Below are 15727 nucleotides of genomic sequence, written 5' to 3' on the forward strand. Positions count from 1 at the left end.
AAAGATACTGTTACTGTTGTGGATGAACGCACTTCAGTTTGAACTGTGTTCTATTTTCTCCAACGCGTTTACTTATCTGACAGACGTCTCTATTTAAAGCACCCTCATTGTGATTATCCTGATGTTGTCCCACTATTGTCCCTCTTTCTGGCATGTTGCTGCTAGACTAACTGGCTCATTCTGGTTGATGTCTCCTAGTGTCTACAGACACACATGAGACCTTTGACCCACTGCTGGTGTCTTTACACTATCCTGCCCTTTTTGCTATGTCGTCAGACATGTTTCCATTTATATTCAACCTTGCCTTCCTGCGCTTTCTGAGCTCCCGTTAAATTGAACAGATTCACATAGATTTATAGATTCCCTAGAAATAAGTTGGACGGTACATTTTTCCTAATACACCATAATAGCCACTATTGTGTTTTTGGTACTCCTTTTAGCAAACAAACCATGGATGCAGATCAGGCAACAAGGCAGTTTGTGCTTTAAATTGATAAGCAATTTGCAGATTTCAATTTAACATTTATAACACATGGAATTATGACCATTATGAATAATTTAAGGAAATAATGTTCCCTTTTAAAAATGAACACATGAGGAAAGAGATTTGAAATACAAGCATAAGGAGATCATCTTTAGAAGAAGTGAGTGGCTCTTAAAAGAGCCTTTGTGTTGGTGGTCTACATCAGGTTTACTTGGAGCTGGTGTACTTGGTCACGGCCTTGGTTCCCTCAGACACGGCGTGCTTGGCCAGCTCGCCGGGCAGCAGCAGGCGCACAGCGGTCTGGATCTCCCTGGAGGTGATGGTGGAGCGCTTGTTGTAGTGAGCCAGGCGAGAGGCCTCACCGGCGATGCGCTCAAAGATGTCGCTCACGAACGAGTTCATGATGCCCATGGCCTTGGAGGAGATGCCGGTGTCGGGGTGGACCTGCTTCATCACCTTGTACACGTAGATGGCGTAGCTCTCCTTCCTGGACTTTCTCCTTTTCTTGCCGCCCTTGGTAACGGCCTTGGACACGGCTTTCTTGGAGCCCTTCTTGGGCGCTTTCACAACCTCAGGCATGATTGGAAACTTCTCTGTAAACTGAGAATGCCTCAATTTCGACAGCACGGTGTTCATATATGAACTAGATGCAAAGTACACTGTGCTGTTGCTCGAGCGTGATTGGTTGCCTTCTGTGTGATACTGCGCATGTGTCACAAACGTCGCATCTAGGCGGATTTCTCTGTTGGGATTGAATCACTTTAGTGCACTTGACTTAACATAAGATTGTTTTTTATTTGTCGTTTCACAACAGAGTTGCATGTTGAAAATCATGTTGTAAGAATCATTGTGTGCACTGAAATCATCTAATGACCTTCACACAAACCATTCACAATCACAGGGCACCCTGTTGATATTTACATACATGTCAAGACATGACACACACCTTTTTTTCATCCAGAATAGACAAATACATGTCTATTAGTCATACATATTATAAGGCACCTTAACAGGACTTGTAGGCATTCGGCACACTGAGCCATGGAAGTGAAACACGTACAGATTGTATTTTTATGGCTTCTTCTTCACTTTGTGATGTGAATTTAGAAGTAGGAGGAGCACAATTATCCTGATGACTGACATCTAGTCGTTCAAATTAACGTTTGAGCTCGGATTGTTTGTGAGGAATCAAGGTGGCCCGAAATCAACCATCAGGTTAATTTGGCTAATAGACTGGAATCAGTTGGACCGATTTGACAAACATCCACTGTACTTTTACATTGATTACAACGGAAAGATGGATTGTAGGCATTGAGCCAGGGTTAAAAAGACTGCAGCAGCTACATCCATCAATGATTTAGTCTTTAACCAAATCCTGATGGAACAGTTATCTTGTCAGTTGATCCCAAATTGGTTAATCACCATTCAAGTCTTTTATACACACACTTAAAGAATAAAAGCAAAGCACAAGAACAGAGTTTCTATTATTGGGCCCAATACCGGAGACATGTGTATCGCAGCTCTTTTCGTGTGAGTGGGTGGCTCTTAAAAGAGCCTTTGTGGTGGATGGAGGTCTCCGGCTTTACTTCTTGGCGGGCTTCTCGGTCTTCTTGGGCAGCAGCACCGCCTGGATGTTGGGCAGCACGCCGCCCTGAGCGATGGTCACTCCGCCCAGCAGCTTGTTGAGCTCCTCGTCGTTGCGGACAGCCAGTTGCAGGTGACGGGGGATGATGCGGGTCTTCTTGTTGTCGCGGGCGGCGTTACCGGCCAACTCCAGGATCTCAGCGGTCAGGTACTCCAGCACGGCCGCCAGGTAGACGGGGGCTCCTGCGCCGACGCGCTGCGCATAGTTCCCTTTGCGCAGATGTCTGTGGACGCGACCGACTGGGAACTGGAGTCCAGCACGAGAGGAGCGGGTCTTTGCCTTCGCTCGGGCCTTTCCACCGGTTTTACCTCTGCCGCTCATTGTTAGACTGTTTCAGGGAAGGAAGTGTCTGTGAACGCGTCAAACCCTCCTTTATATGTCCGCGGAGCGGGCGGGACGGTTCCTGACGCGCGCACCAACCAGAGAAGAGGCTCCAGGCGCGAGAGCAGAGGGCGGGACCGCTTATATATGGCGGACAGTTTGAAATCATTTTCCACCAATGAGCAGCGGAGACTCGCTTCTAGAGGCGCGGCTGAGCTTTTGTTCCCAGCAGTTACCGTCTTCTAAATGAATGAATCTATGAAGTACCAACAACGTTCGTTTCAGTTCATCTAATTCAGGCTTTTCCTAATAAATCCTATTTTCTGGCTCTCACATAAATTGTGTCTGAGAGAGATTCATTTAGTGTATTTACTTCTCCAGAAAGTGAATGGCCACATTTGTGTCAGTATGGGATGGCCGTGCGTGGAAAAAATTGATTTTTTCTCTCATTTTGTACCCTGATCAACCATTTTGAGGTAATGTAGTTCTGTATTGAATCATTCACTAAAAAGGGGCATGTAAGTTATACATCCCATTTTTTAGTGAAGGCGTCGAAGTGTGTCGGTGTACATCACCCTTATAGCACTGTAGTGAGAATCCTCACTATTCAATGTCTGCGGATATGTGGACTGGCTGGCTGTGTTTGATATCTAAACTATTTGTTGTACTCTTGTATCGGTCAGAAGGCTTTACAGTCTGTACACATGCAACATCCTCTGTCCCGAAACCCACACATCGGCAAAGGAAAAACTCCCCCAAAAATGGAAAAAACCCTTCCATGGGGAAAAAAGGGAAGAAACCTTAGGGAGAAAGTCAGAGGGCGGATCCCACTCCCGGGATGGACAGATTACAATGGATGTCATGTGTACAGAATAAAAAATGTAAAAGATGTATAATACATTTAATTCCTATGACAGAAATGATTCAAATAATTGCGAGTAGCAAGCCAGGCCCACGGCAGGACCACTGCAGGGACGACCACCACCATGAGATAGAACCACCATCCACAGAAACCTGGGGGAGGGAAAGCACAAAGTCTTTAGGAGAGGGTAATGTTGGTTTATGATGACAGTAATATGATTTAATATTTAAAATAATAATGATGATGATGATGATGGCAGCAGCAGGTGTCAGGACCAGGGTCCAGAAGGAACTACGATCTATGGAGACCTGCTAGGGTAGAAAGCACAAAAAACTCCCGGAAAGAAGCTGAATAAGTCATGTACATTAATAAAACGTGGATTATTGTAGAAAGAAAGCGTGAGAGAGGAGCTTGGTGTGTCCTAAGAAGTCCCCCGGCAGGTTAAGCCTATAGCAGCTTAACTAAGGGCTGGTCTGGGCTAACCTGAACCAGCCCTAACTATAGGCAGAATCAAAGAGGAAAGTTTTAAGCTTTATCTTAACAGAGCTGACCGAATCTTCCCCCCGGACTGAAAGTGGAAGCTGGTTCCACAAAAGAGGAGCTTGATAACTGAAGGCTCTGGCCCCCAGCCTACTTTTTAAAACCATAGGAACAACAAGTAACCCAGCATCTATGGAGCGCAGTTGCCTTGTAGGGCAATACAGTGTTACAAGCTCTTTAAGATAAGACGGTGCCTCACGAGCAAGTGCCTTGTAGGTGAGGAGATGTACCTTAAATTCTATTCTTGATTTAACAGGGAGCCACTGCAGCGAAGTTAATACTGGAGTAATATGATCCCTTTTCTTAGTTCTTGTTAATACACATGCTGCAGCATTCTGAATCAACTGGAGATGCTTAAGAGATTTACAATAGCAGCCTGATAACAAAGAATTACAGTAATCCAGTCTAAAAGTAACAAACGCATGAACTAATTTATCTGCATCACTTCTAAACAGAAAGTTCCTGATTTTCGATATATTAAGTAGATGAAAAAAGGCAGTCCTTGAAGTCTTTTTTAATATGAGATTTGAAGGACATAACCTGGTTTAAGAGAACTCCAAGATTCTTGACAGTGATGCTTGATACCAGAGCAATTCCATCTATAAAAAGTGTATCACGTGACAGCTGACTTCGAAGGGGCTCTGGGCCTATCAAGATAACTTCTGTTTTTTCTGAGTTTAGCATCAGGAAGTTGCCGGTCATCCAAGTTCTAATGTCTTTAAGACAAGCTGGTCGGTCTCTTCTGGTTTGGTCGATAAATACAGTTGAGTATCGTCTGCATAACAATGGAAGTTTATGCGGTGTTTCCTGATAAGATGGCCCAAAGGAATCATCTAGAGGGTAAAAAAATCGGTCCAAGTACAGAACCTTGTGGGACTCAAGTACAAGTACTGTTACATTGCTTGAATTTTACTCAATTAAAGTAAGTACTAGTGTTAAAAAATACTTAAGTAAAAGTACAAAGTGCTCTTCTCAAAAACTACTACAAATTACTTTTTAACCGATGAATGTTTTATTACATCGTCAATAGCAGACATTAGATGTATAAAATTCAAATTCTAAGCACATTTCTTAGACGAACGATAGAAGAATTACAGGCAATTTTACGGTATACGTGCAAACGCGTTGCAAACGGCAAAACAAATGCATCAGTAAAACGCTGCAAGAGAAAAATGCGGCAATCACTAAAATGACCGGAGCACACGCGACGCAAACTTCTAAAGACATGCAAGAGAGAGACGCTGCAAGTTCACTCAAAACACAACGAAAGTTTGCCAGGCCGCTAGGGGGTTTTGACCTGTGGGATAGTGGATGGACTATGGGAGATCGACCATAGTAACGACGGAGAAGAAAGTTAATGTCCTTTATGTCTTTTTTAAACACCCGGCCGTAATCATAGCTTTGGCCATCATTCTTTCTTTTAACGTTCTTCTACATTTCTTTCTCAAATTCTCAGTCCACTCTTTACACCGCTGTGTATTTAACCTCCAGAAACATTTGCCTGCTGCACCAGCGACTTGTCCTTTGCTTATATTACGTCTTAGAATAGTTGGCGCAGGCACGATCTGACAGCTGTTGTGTTCAAAAATGAAGAAACGCTGGACGGACAGAGGTCATTGCTAATCAAAAGGTTAAAATCAAATGTATTTAATAAAGGAGATGGCGTTGCGGTAAAAAGAACATCTCAGCTGAGGAGCCGTTGGTCTCAGCCACCAACAGGCCCCAGGTCAGTCCTTTTGACCATCCCTAGTCCTCGTCTGTAGCCTCCACCAGTGAACTCGAGAACAATGTTTCCTACAGGTATTTATAACAATGCTTTAAGGTGTGAAAGTTAGTGTCCACACATCTGGGAGTGGTCTTCTGGTGAGTTCAATGTAACTCGGATTTCGAATGATCCTTAGTCAATATCAGTTGTTGTTCAAGTATTACATGCAAGCATTCCAGTTGATTACATTACATCAAATACAATCATAACAGTACATTGGTATTATTCTATTACAGTTGCAGAATTACAGGGGTTTTACAATATTGTCATTACTTTATTGATTACACAGTTTCAGAATCACGGCTGTATTCTGGTGTACACTATATGCATTTTTATTAATTTTATGAACCGGATCGTCAATTTGTTTCTAATATCCTACACAGGCAATAAGGATTTGCATTGAAAAAAAGAAATCTGACAGTTCGAATATTATTTTAAATTGTGGACATACTCAACAGTAGGGCTGCAACTAACAATTATTTTGACAATAGATTAATTGGTTGATTTTTTCTTTGATTAATCGATTAATTGGATAATAAAAACAGCATGAAAAAGCTTTAATTTCCAACCCTTTATTCTAAAACAGAACTGCAAGTATTTGTATTTGTTACTTCCACCCCTGCCGTTTACAAGCACAAACTGGCATCGTTCCGATAAATAGGATTTAAACCAGCTGAGTGCCAATCAAATGTTCTAGTCTCTGCAACATGATACAATGGTATATGGTGTCAAATGCGGCACTGAGGTCCAGCAAGACAAGAAAAGAGATGAGTCCTTGGTCCGATGCAAGTAGAAGATCATTCGTAATTATCACCAGTGCTGTTTCTGTGCCATGATGCACTTTAAATCCTGACTGGAAATCCTCGAACAAATCATTGTTTTGTAGAACACATAATTGTGTTAGTCACATAATTGATATGCAACGAATTTCTCAAGGATCTTAGAGAGGAAAGGAAGATTAGAGATAGGTCTGTAGTTGGCCAACACCCCTGGAGCAAGAGTAGGTTTCTTAAAAAGAGGTTTAATTAAAGCTACCTTGAAGGACTGTGGTACATGTCCTGACAACAAAGACAGATTCATTATATCGAGTGAAGACTTCCTTCAGCAGACGGAAATCGGATCCAAGAGACTAGTAGAAAATTTAGACTTCGAAATTAAAGAAGTCAGTTGATCAAGGTTGATGGAAGAGAAAGCATCCAAACAGGCATCAGGGCCCACTGCTGCATCCAAGGTTCCTACATCTGAGGACAGGTTTGGCACTGGCTGAAGGCAGGAGACCATCAATTTTCTCTTTTAGAGTCAGAATCTTATCATTGAAGACATTCATGAAGTCGTTACTACTGAGGTCCTAAGGAATACACGGCTCAACAGACCTGTGACTGTCAGTCAGGCTACAGTGCTGAAGAGAAACCTGGAGTTGTTTTTATTGTTCTCTATTAATCATGAGTCATACGATGCTCTTGTGTACAGAGAGCCTTCTTATATGTTTTATGGCTGTCTTACCAAACTAGCTTAGATCCTTCCGATTTGGTGGAACGGCATAATCGTTCAAGTTTTCGCACAGTTTGCTTTAGGTTCCGGGTTTGAGGGTTATACCAAGGAGCAAACTTCCTTCTTGTTGCTATTTTTCTTTCCAGAGGAGCTATAGCGTCCAGCGGCTGGGTATCTGGTGCTACTGCACATAAGTTAACAAATACATCGCACCCAACCTTGAACGAGGAAGAGGGCCTACACAGTCAATAATCAGGTGCTCAAATGGCTGGTTTACAACAGGAATTGGATACAGGTGAGCAGCTTTCACTTTCTGGTTTGGCTTACCAGTTAATTGACAAGTGTGGCACGTTTTGATGTGGCTTGCAACACTTTTCTTAAACCGCGACCAAAAAAAAATGTCTAAGGACCCGATCATTCGTTTTACCAACCCCCATGTGACCCGACTCATCATGAGCAACACGCAAAACCAAATCATGAAATTTCAGTGGCCCACTTCATGGCGCGCGTCACAGCGCAGGCCGTGAACACTTCAGGAAACTGCTTTTCATTCACCGAAGACACACGTCCTTTTGAAATAAACGGCAAGTATGCGCTTAAGTCAGGCTTTGACATCACAACTGGTGACTCGACCCTCGATTGGTCTGAAAGCACATTGGAAATTGGTGCCGCTAGAGCAACCGGCTTTACATGAGTTACATCTTGCCTATTCCTTAACTTAAACGCCACGCAGTCTCTTCCAGTGACCGTATTTAGGACAAAAATGACACTCAGAGTCACGGACTCCATGATCAACTCTGTTCTCGAGGAAAACCCCCACCTAACGCCCTAGAAAAAAACATCCCTTCTGCAGGTGCAACATTTCCCCCCAGACAAAGCATGCGTGCGGACATCGACACCGCTAGCTTTGTGGGTCAAGAAATAATCATCCGCAAGGGCAGCAGCCTCCCCTGTTGTCTTCACCTTCCGTTCACTTATGTACATGGCAATTCGTTCTGGGATTGAATTCTCAAACTGTTCAAGCACCATCAAGTTATACAAGTCATCAAAATCCTTCACTTCTGAGGCCGAGCACCATCGACTAAAGTGAATCCCCAAATTCAAGATATGATTTATCTCACTTTTTCCAACTCCTAAAACGCTGACGGTATGCTTCAAGGACTAACTCATACGTTTTCAGTACAGCCATTTTAACCTTGCCATAATCACCGCTGTCTTCCAGAGACAAGGAAAAAAACTCCTGGGCACGCCCAGTTAACACACATTGTAGCAAAACGATACGGTCTGAATCAACCCAGCCCCTCGTGTCTGCAATCCACTCAAACAACGCGAAGAATACATCAACATCTTTCTCACTAAATTTAGGCACCAAGCGCAAATTATTCAAAATGTCACGTGAATTATCGCTACTTCGAGCGACCTCTTCATTCCTGGAAAAGTCATAAAATTTACCTTCTTTAACTAACCTCAGTCTCTCATTTTCCAAATCTAGCTTTGCCATTTCTGTTTGTTGCCTCATTTTTTTTACTGCAAACACTTTATCAACTTCTGCTTGCTGCCTCATCTGTTCCAACTCTAACTCTTTCTCCTTCTCCAACTTCATCCGCAATATCAACATTTCTTTTTGCTGTTCAAAGTTTAAAGCTACACTATGAGCCATATCCTGCGAAAACCCATCCAAAGCCAAATTTGTAGGACTATGTGATTTTTGTACAGGTGTTAAAACACCCATATCATACAAATGTGCCCTTATAGTAGATCTAACATTTTCCTTTTACCCTCTGTCGCCTACACTGATTTTATAATGATCAGCTATCTTTAACAACTGATCCCTAGTACACTGATCCAAAAATTCCTCCGAAGGAATAGCAATGAACTCATCTACTCCTGCCATGATGATGAACATCACCTGACCAATACGCAACAGCAATCAGTCCCCGGTAAACAAAATAATGTACAGTATTGACCTAAATAGTGCGCAACAGACCACAAAATAATCTCAAATTGAGCATCCCCTCTAAACTGCCTAACCCGATCTACCTAACTCAACCCTAGTCTTCAGGAGTTATTTGCGGTGGGTATTTACGCACCAAAACCCAGTAGTTTGGTTAAGCGACCAGCAAGCTGGCAACTTTGCCACAACCATGGACGTGCTCCCGAGACAACCGCTCCAACCACTTTCAGCCCGCACTACATTCCTGTGCACACACATCCTAAAGAGGAAAACGTGCTATACCTACAGGGGAATTGGCTCAATATATACATTTGCGCAACCAAAAAGGTCAACACTTACCTTCCTTGTCCCTTTACTTGACAGAAACAAACTTGCACCAACGATTCCAAATCATCCCACAGCCTGGTCAATTCCCTTCCATAGGTTTCCACAAAAAACACATCACTTAACCTCTGTTAATAGTACAATTTCCAAGTTGGACGAGCCCCCAATTTGTTATGATCTGGCTCAAAGGCCACAACAAATAGACGAAACCACGCTACAGGGATTACCAGCCAACAATGTTTATTCTCCAAAGTAACCGATTAAACAACCGAAACGCAGGAACGGAAACCGGCATTGTGCTGGGGAACAGGAGAAAGCCAGCAGTCGCGCCCAAACCCTCAGAAAGGGGCAGGTTTTAATGCACTCAAGAGACAGTGGCCAGCTGCGTCTGATCTGCCTGATGGCCTCAGCTCCACTCCACCAGGTACCCCTTTTCCACGAACAAGAACCAGGTGCTTGTTCGGGTTGCTAGGGAGAAGGCTAGGGAACTAGGTATACTAAATAGGAGTTACTCTCCAGCAGTGGTGCAGCCAGCTGTTCCTCCTTGGTTACTGCCACAGCCTGAAGTGGACCTGGGACTACTTGAACTGATGAGACATGAGGGTGGGGGTAAATGTAAGATCTGCAAGTCTTATATCAGGAGGAATTACCATAGCTATATACAAATATATACAGACGGAGCAAAGGACCCTGAAACTGGTAGAACAGCAGCTGCAGCAGTAATACCAGAATTCCAGTATGAGTGTGGGAAAAGACTCAGTAATGACCTATCAGTGTTTACATGCGAGATGATGGCCATAGTTTTTGCACTACAGTGGGTAGAGGACGTCAGGCCAGAGAGAGTGGTAATAGCATCAGACTCATGTGCAGTGCTAACGAGTCTGAAGTTTTTCCACTCCAAAAGCAGAGAAGATTTAACGTTCGAAATCCTACAATCCCTATTCAGAACCCATCAAATGCGGATGGCAGTTAGGTTTGTGTGGGTCCCTGCCCATGTTGGAGTCGAGGTAAATGAGGAGGCGGATAAAGCAACAAAAAGGGCACTGAAGTGTGGGAGAAATATAGTCGATATAAAGATGAGTAAGGCAGAAGCTAAAGGGGTAATTAAGGGACAAATCAAAACGATATGGCAGAATGAATGGAATAAAGGGAGCAAAGGAAGATATCTGTTTAAAAATAAACCATTGGTTGGGAGTGTGGGAGCTGGTGGACGAAATAGAAAAGAGGAGAGGGTAATGACAAGGCTAAGAAACGGCCATACTGGTCTTAACAGTTCCCTCTATACGGTTGGGAAACATCGAAATGGAAGGTGCGAATACTGTCAAGAAGAGGAAACTGTGGACCATGTTTTGATGGCATGTCAGAGGTACGAGGCAGAGAGAGAAGTCCTGAGAAAGGGGCTAAGAGAGCTGGGAGAGGCAAATATAAGTGAAATACTGAAGAAGGGCATTAGGGGCAAGTGTTGGGAACTGCTGTTGGCATATTTAGAGAATACAAGACTAATGAATAGAATTTGAGATTTTTTTTGTTTTGTTTTGTTTTGATTTGTTTTGATTTGGTTTAGTTCTAGTAGAGGTTTAATTTCCTTAAGTCCACACTCCAGATTAGTGGGTGGCAGTAATGCACCCGAAAGTTGTTTGCCAACCGCCATAAAAAGCAAAAGAAGAAGAAGAAGAAGGTGCTTGTTCGGAGCCAGAGCTAGAGCCGGTTCGGAGCCTCCAAAGAACCGGTTTGCTTTTCCACAGGCTAAAGAGCCAGCGCAGAGCCAAGTCCTACGTCACAGTTACGTCTCATCTTTCCCAGCAACGTCAGCTCGGCGGCGCCAAACACAAACACATCATCAATGGCGGACGTTGCTTTGCTATTGATGTTCATGGCTTTGCGGAGCTAAATCGACATCCAAACACGGCGGATCAAACATGTTCGCGCGGCTCGCGTTTTTGCCTAGTAGCGTCCATTGTGTTGTTGTTAGCTTGATTAGCTGCTGTCGAAAAATGGCAGATCACAAAGTTTCTCTCGTCTTGTTGGTCACGGTAACCCCGCCCCCAGCCGCTGACGTAAGCGGTTCTTACTTCCAGACCAGCAACGATATGGTGCTACTTAAGAACCACTTTTACTGGTTCAGAGCTGGTACTTTGGTGGTGGAAAACCAAAGAACCGATTTGAAACTAGGCTCTGTCTCCGAACTAGCACCAGTTCTGCCTTGGTGGAAAAGGGGTAAACACACACACAGACAGAGTCACACCCACAAATACCCTGGCAGTGGCCCTGGGGCCGTCACAGCAAATGTGAATTGAATTTACCCCAATGATGTACCCCAGGATTATGTCAAAAAACACGTTTTTTTCTTGTTATATTTTGAAAATTAACCTTCCTTTCGTTCCTCTCTGTGTGTATATAATTTCTGCATCTCCCTTTGTCCTGTGCCTGTTCGTCTTGTCCTAACGAGATGTGCGCAGTATTAGGCCTATGCAGTGTTATTTAAGTCGCTATAGGGTTGACGTGAATTGTACACTTTGGGTCGCTGTGTTAGTGAAGTGGTTTTAGTAGCCTTGCTACCGTCATGGTTATATAGGTTGGAGGGTGCGGGCTAAACCAATGCTATGTCTCCTGCCTTGAAGTCAATGCTCCCTTTTATAAAATATTGTTATAATAAAAGTATTCTTCCAAATCCTTCAGTCTGGTGATTGTGCTCCCCGGAGATCTGGACTTAGGGGCCAAGTTAGGAGCCCTACACGACACTAGCACCAGCGTTATACGTAACTCACCCCAAATGATGTCATTATATTTATTTTTATATTTCAGTACATTTGGTTCAATAACATAATAACGTGAAAGCCGAAGCTCAGTAGCTGCTCGGGCCGATAAGTGACGAAACACCGGGCAGAGAATGGAGGCGACCTGAGTGGGGCTGCTTCTTTAATAAGAAGTTGGTACCAAAACAAACATTTGCCAAACCAACCACTAGTCTTCATCCTCCACGTGTTTTCTTGTAAACCTGAAAATAAAGAACGAGTCATACCTTCATGTCGCTGCTTATCACAGCATGGATCGAAATCACTGTTAACCCTCCGCTATGAACAAAATTACTGCGCACAGAACTCAACTCTATGGGCTGCTGTTGTTTCATGCTTTATGTGCAACGATCTTGTCTAGACAGTTAACTCTGAACATGGTGTATAGCCATCAGTGATACAGGCCATACTTGCACATTGAGTGTTGTCTAACTTATAACAGAGACAATATATTTGAAGGGATTTGAAATATTTGCAGCCCCGACAGCAAAAGCAATTGAAAGTGAAACATCTTGTGGTGCACAATGCTGCAAAATGAATATTATGATTTACTGGTGGACATTTCCTGAAAAATGTATGTTTAAACAATAGAATGCATTATTAAATATGAGAAAACTGCAACATCTGAACATTCGAAAAAAACAGATACTTGTTTCATCTGGTTGCCATTAGTAAAATACTTTTATAGAGGGAGGTTTTATTACCTCTTACAATCATAATATAATACTGTCAAAATAAAAAACAATAAACAAGAAAAGAGTTTGCCTTTTTCATTGAGAAAAATGCACACTGTCATACTCTCATGATTATTATTTGTTATACTCATACCGGTTAAATTAAGCTTTTTTTGGTAAGTTGCAGGGTTTTTCTTGTTTTTCCTGGTTTTTCTTGTCAGGGGTTTCAACTTTCCAAAGAAGTTCTACAAAGATCAAAGAAGTCATTTTATAAAAATAAAACATTTTTTTCAGCAAAAGCTTTTTGTCTGCTTTGGTTTTCCTTGCAGCTAGGTAGACACAGTTTAACTGGAGTTTTCACTCCTGTGTAACACAGTATATCCATCAGATGGTTGTCTCATCCTCCCTCCGATTGCATCATAATATCTGGTGATTTGGCTTTGTAAGCCCAAACATCATTGTCTTTTATATTGCTGTATTTTGGACAATGTTTAGGTATCTGAGGCACAATGACAGAGGTGACGAAGGTTGATTATTAATGGTCTAGTTCAGCAGGGGGCGCTATGTGAATAAGATCAAGCCCCGCCTCTGTCTCCTATCACGTCCTCCGACTGGGTTTAAATATCTTGAACTGACCCTATGTGCTCATCTTGTTTCAAATTTATCTGACAATATGAGCGGAAGAGGAAAGGGAGGAAAAGGACTCGGCAAAGGAGGCGCCAAGCGTCACCGTAAAGTCCTCCGTGATAACATCCAGGGCATCACCAAGCCCGCCATCCGCCGTCTGGCTCGCCGCGGCGGAGTGAAGCGCATCTCCGGTCTGATCTACGAGGAGACCCGCGGTGTGCTGAAGGTCTTCCTGGAGAACGTGATCCGCGATGCCGTCACCTACACCGAGCACGCCAAGAGGAAGACGGTGACCGCCATGGATGTGGTCTATGCCCTGAAGAGACAGGGACGCACCCTGTACGGCTTCGGAGGATAAACACCGACTTCTGTTACAAACCAAACGGTCCTTTTAAGGGCCACGCACTCTCTCTGAATAGCTGATGTCCTTGTAAGTAGTTCCTCAGAAAAATGGCAATATTGTTGAATATGTTCTCTCTACCAGTAAGGTAGTGAGGTAGTGAAAGTTTTCAAAATGTCTGAAACATTTTGTACGTAATACTTTTGCTTTTCCAGAAATATTTCAGAATCTGCATTACCAAATGTATATAACTTATTGAGCCCCATCCCGGTGAAGGGGCAATTCTATATTGAAGCCTGACATTGCCTTTGTTAGATTGGTTTCCCTAAGTGTATTTTAGGATCTCTGATCCTGAAATTTTATTGCTGATCACCCTCTCCCGTAGAAGTTTTCTACAATTTACATCTTGCGTCTATATATATATCTTAAAATGAGTACAAGCCAGAATGCAGATTAGGGGGGGAAATGTACTTGCCCATTCAATTAATCCCACGTATCGACCAGTAGTGATGGCAAAGTGAAGCTTTCTGAACCACTGAAGCTTTCCAGCCAATTGTATCGGAAAAAGGTTCATTCATTCAATGCATCGCAAACTATATGACCTCTGCTGTTGAAAACCTATAGTGCATATGTATCGAATAGCCTACCAGTTTATTTTGGCCCAGTTATATGTAGGTAATATAATTTAAAATACCTGCAAGTGCTTCCTACTGCATGTGCAGTTCATGGCAGTCATAGGGACCTATGTGAATTGTTTGAATGTGGGAAGTGATTTGCAGAGGAAAGGTCAGTGGGGCGGTGATTGTGCTTTTGGACAGGTTTCTTATGACAGGATATTGAGGTGCTTATGGACACATGGGATGGGACATGACATTATTATTGATTTTTATTGAGAAACAAAATTTTCTTCACAGTATTGGGGTTGAGTCGGTTTCTTTTTGTAGATAGTTTCCCCAGCTTTAGAAAAAACGCGCTCATATGGCACGGATGAGGCAGGAATGCTCATAAGATGCTAATACAAATAGATCTGGGTACACATGTTTGTGTTTGACCCTGTGACCTTGTGTGCAGGATAAGCGGTGTGAAGATGGATGGTTTTATTGTAACAGTCCAAGTTAGGTATAGTTTTGCTAGATGATTATGCGTAACTCTGGGCTAGGATCAGATGGTTATACGTATAACTACAGAGCTTTAAGCCTTAAGGAATGCCCGCAGAGAAAGACCATGCTTCATCTGCGAGCGAGTGAGTGTTGAGTAGGCTACAGCGGGGAGCGGTGTCAAACTCAATCACCATGGGCAAAAAATAACCTGCCATAAAAATCAAGATACCTGATACGTATGATACCAGAATTCAATCCAACACCACCTGCATGTCTCCGGCAAAAAGCCCACCTGCGATCTCCTGCTGTAAGCAGAATATAGTTGGGTTTGGCGACGTCAGATGCCCGTTGGTGACAGGTGGGCCGGTATTGGGCAAGCCCAAACCCATAGGCCCACCAGGGGTATTCCCGACGGCCAATCCGCCCCTCTGCATGCCAATATCAAGAGGATGTACTCAATCTACTATTGAAACATTTCAGATTGAAGGGGTCTGAAACATTTGTAAATTAGACACTGTTCAGATAGTGAAAACATAATCTATATCGCATGGACCTGTTTGTACAAAAAGTGCAAATTGATCAAAAAGTTATATAATCTAATTACATGTCCATGATTATACCAGTACTCATCTTCAAAAGGGATCTTTAAACAATATATTTCTTTAAATCTATAATATATGGGAAAATGATAGACTGCTACTTGGACTTTTTGGCCGTGCGGGTTTCCAGGCTGCTGTGTTATAACATGTACGTCTAGGTCTGGTCTATGCCCCCAGGCCCTCATCTGGGTCTTAAAGTATACGAC

At 43.0% G+C, this 15727-nt stretch overlaps 3 protein-coding genes across 3 annotated transcripts; 1 reads left to right on the top strand and 2 right to left on the bottom strand.

The window, feature by feature from the left end:
* Window positions 1-672: 672 nt before the first annotated feature.
* On the bottom strand, window positions 673-1097 carry LOC144383719 (histone H2B). The gene has a single exon (XM_078082571.1). The coding sequence runs from the start codon at window positions 1061-1063 to the stop codon at window positions 692-694; it is 372 nt and encodes a 123-aa protein (XP_077938697.1). The 5' UTR covers window positions 1064-1097; the 3' UTR covers window positions 673-691.
* A 932-nt stretch (window positions 1098-2029) lies between these two features.
* Window positions 2030-2477, bottom strand: LOC144383720 (histone H2A-like). Its single transcript, XM_078082572.1, has one exon. It carries the CDS (start codon window positions 2448-2450, stop codon window positions 2067-2069), a length of 384 nt encoding a protein of 127 aa, XP_077938698.1. The 5' UTR covers window positions 2451-2477; the 3' UTR covers window positions 2030-2066.
* Window positions 2478-13508: 11031 nt separating this feature from the next.
* LOC144383721 (histone H4) lies at window positions 13509-13860 on the top strand. Its single transcript, XM_078082573.1, has one exon. It carries the CDS (start codon window positions 13529-13531, stop codon window positions 13838-13840), a length of 312 nt encoding a protein of 103 aa, XP_077938699.1. The 5' UTR covers window positions 13509-13528; the 3' UTR covers window positions 13841-13860.
* The last annotated feature ends 1867 nt before the right edge of the window (window positions 13861-15727 follow it).

The sequence above is a fragment of the Gasterosteus aculeatus genome, chromosome X (genome assembly GCF_964276395.1).
Source record: "Gasterosteus aculeatus chromosome X, fGasAcu3.hap1.1, whole genome shotgun sequence".
Classification (NCBI taxonomy): Eukaryota; Metazoa; Chordata; class Actinopteri; order Perciformes; family Gasterosteidae; genus Gasterosteus; species Gasterosteus aculeatus.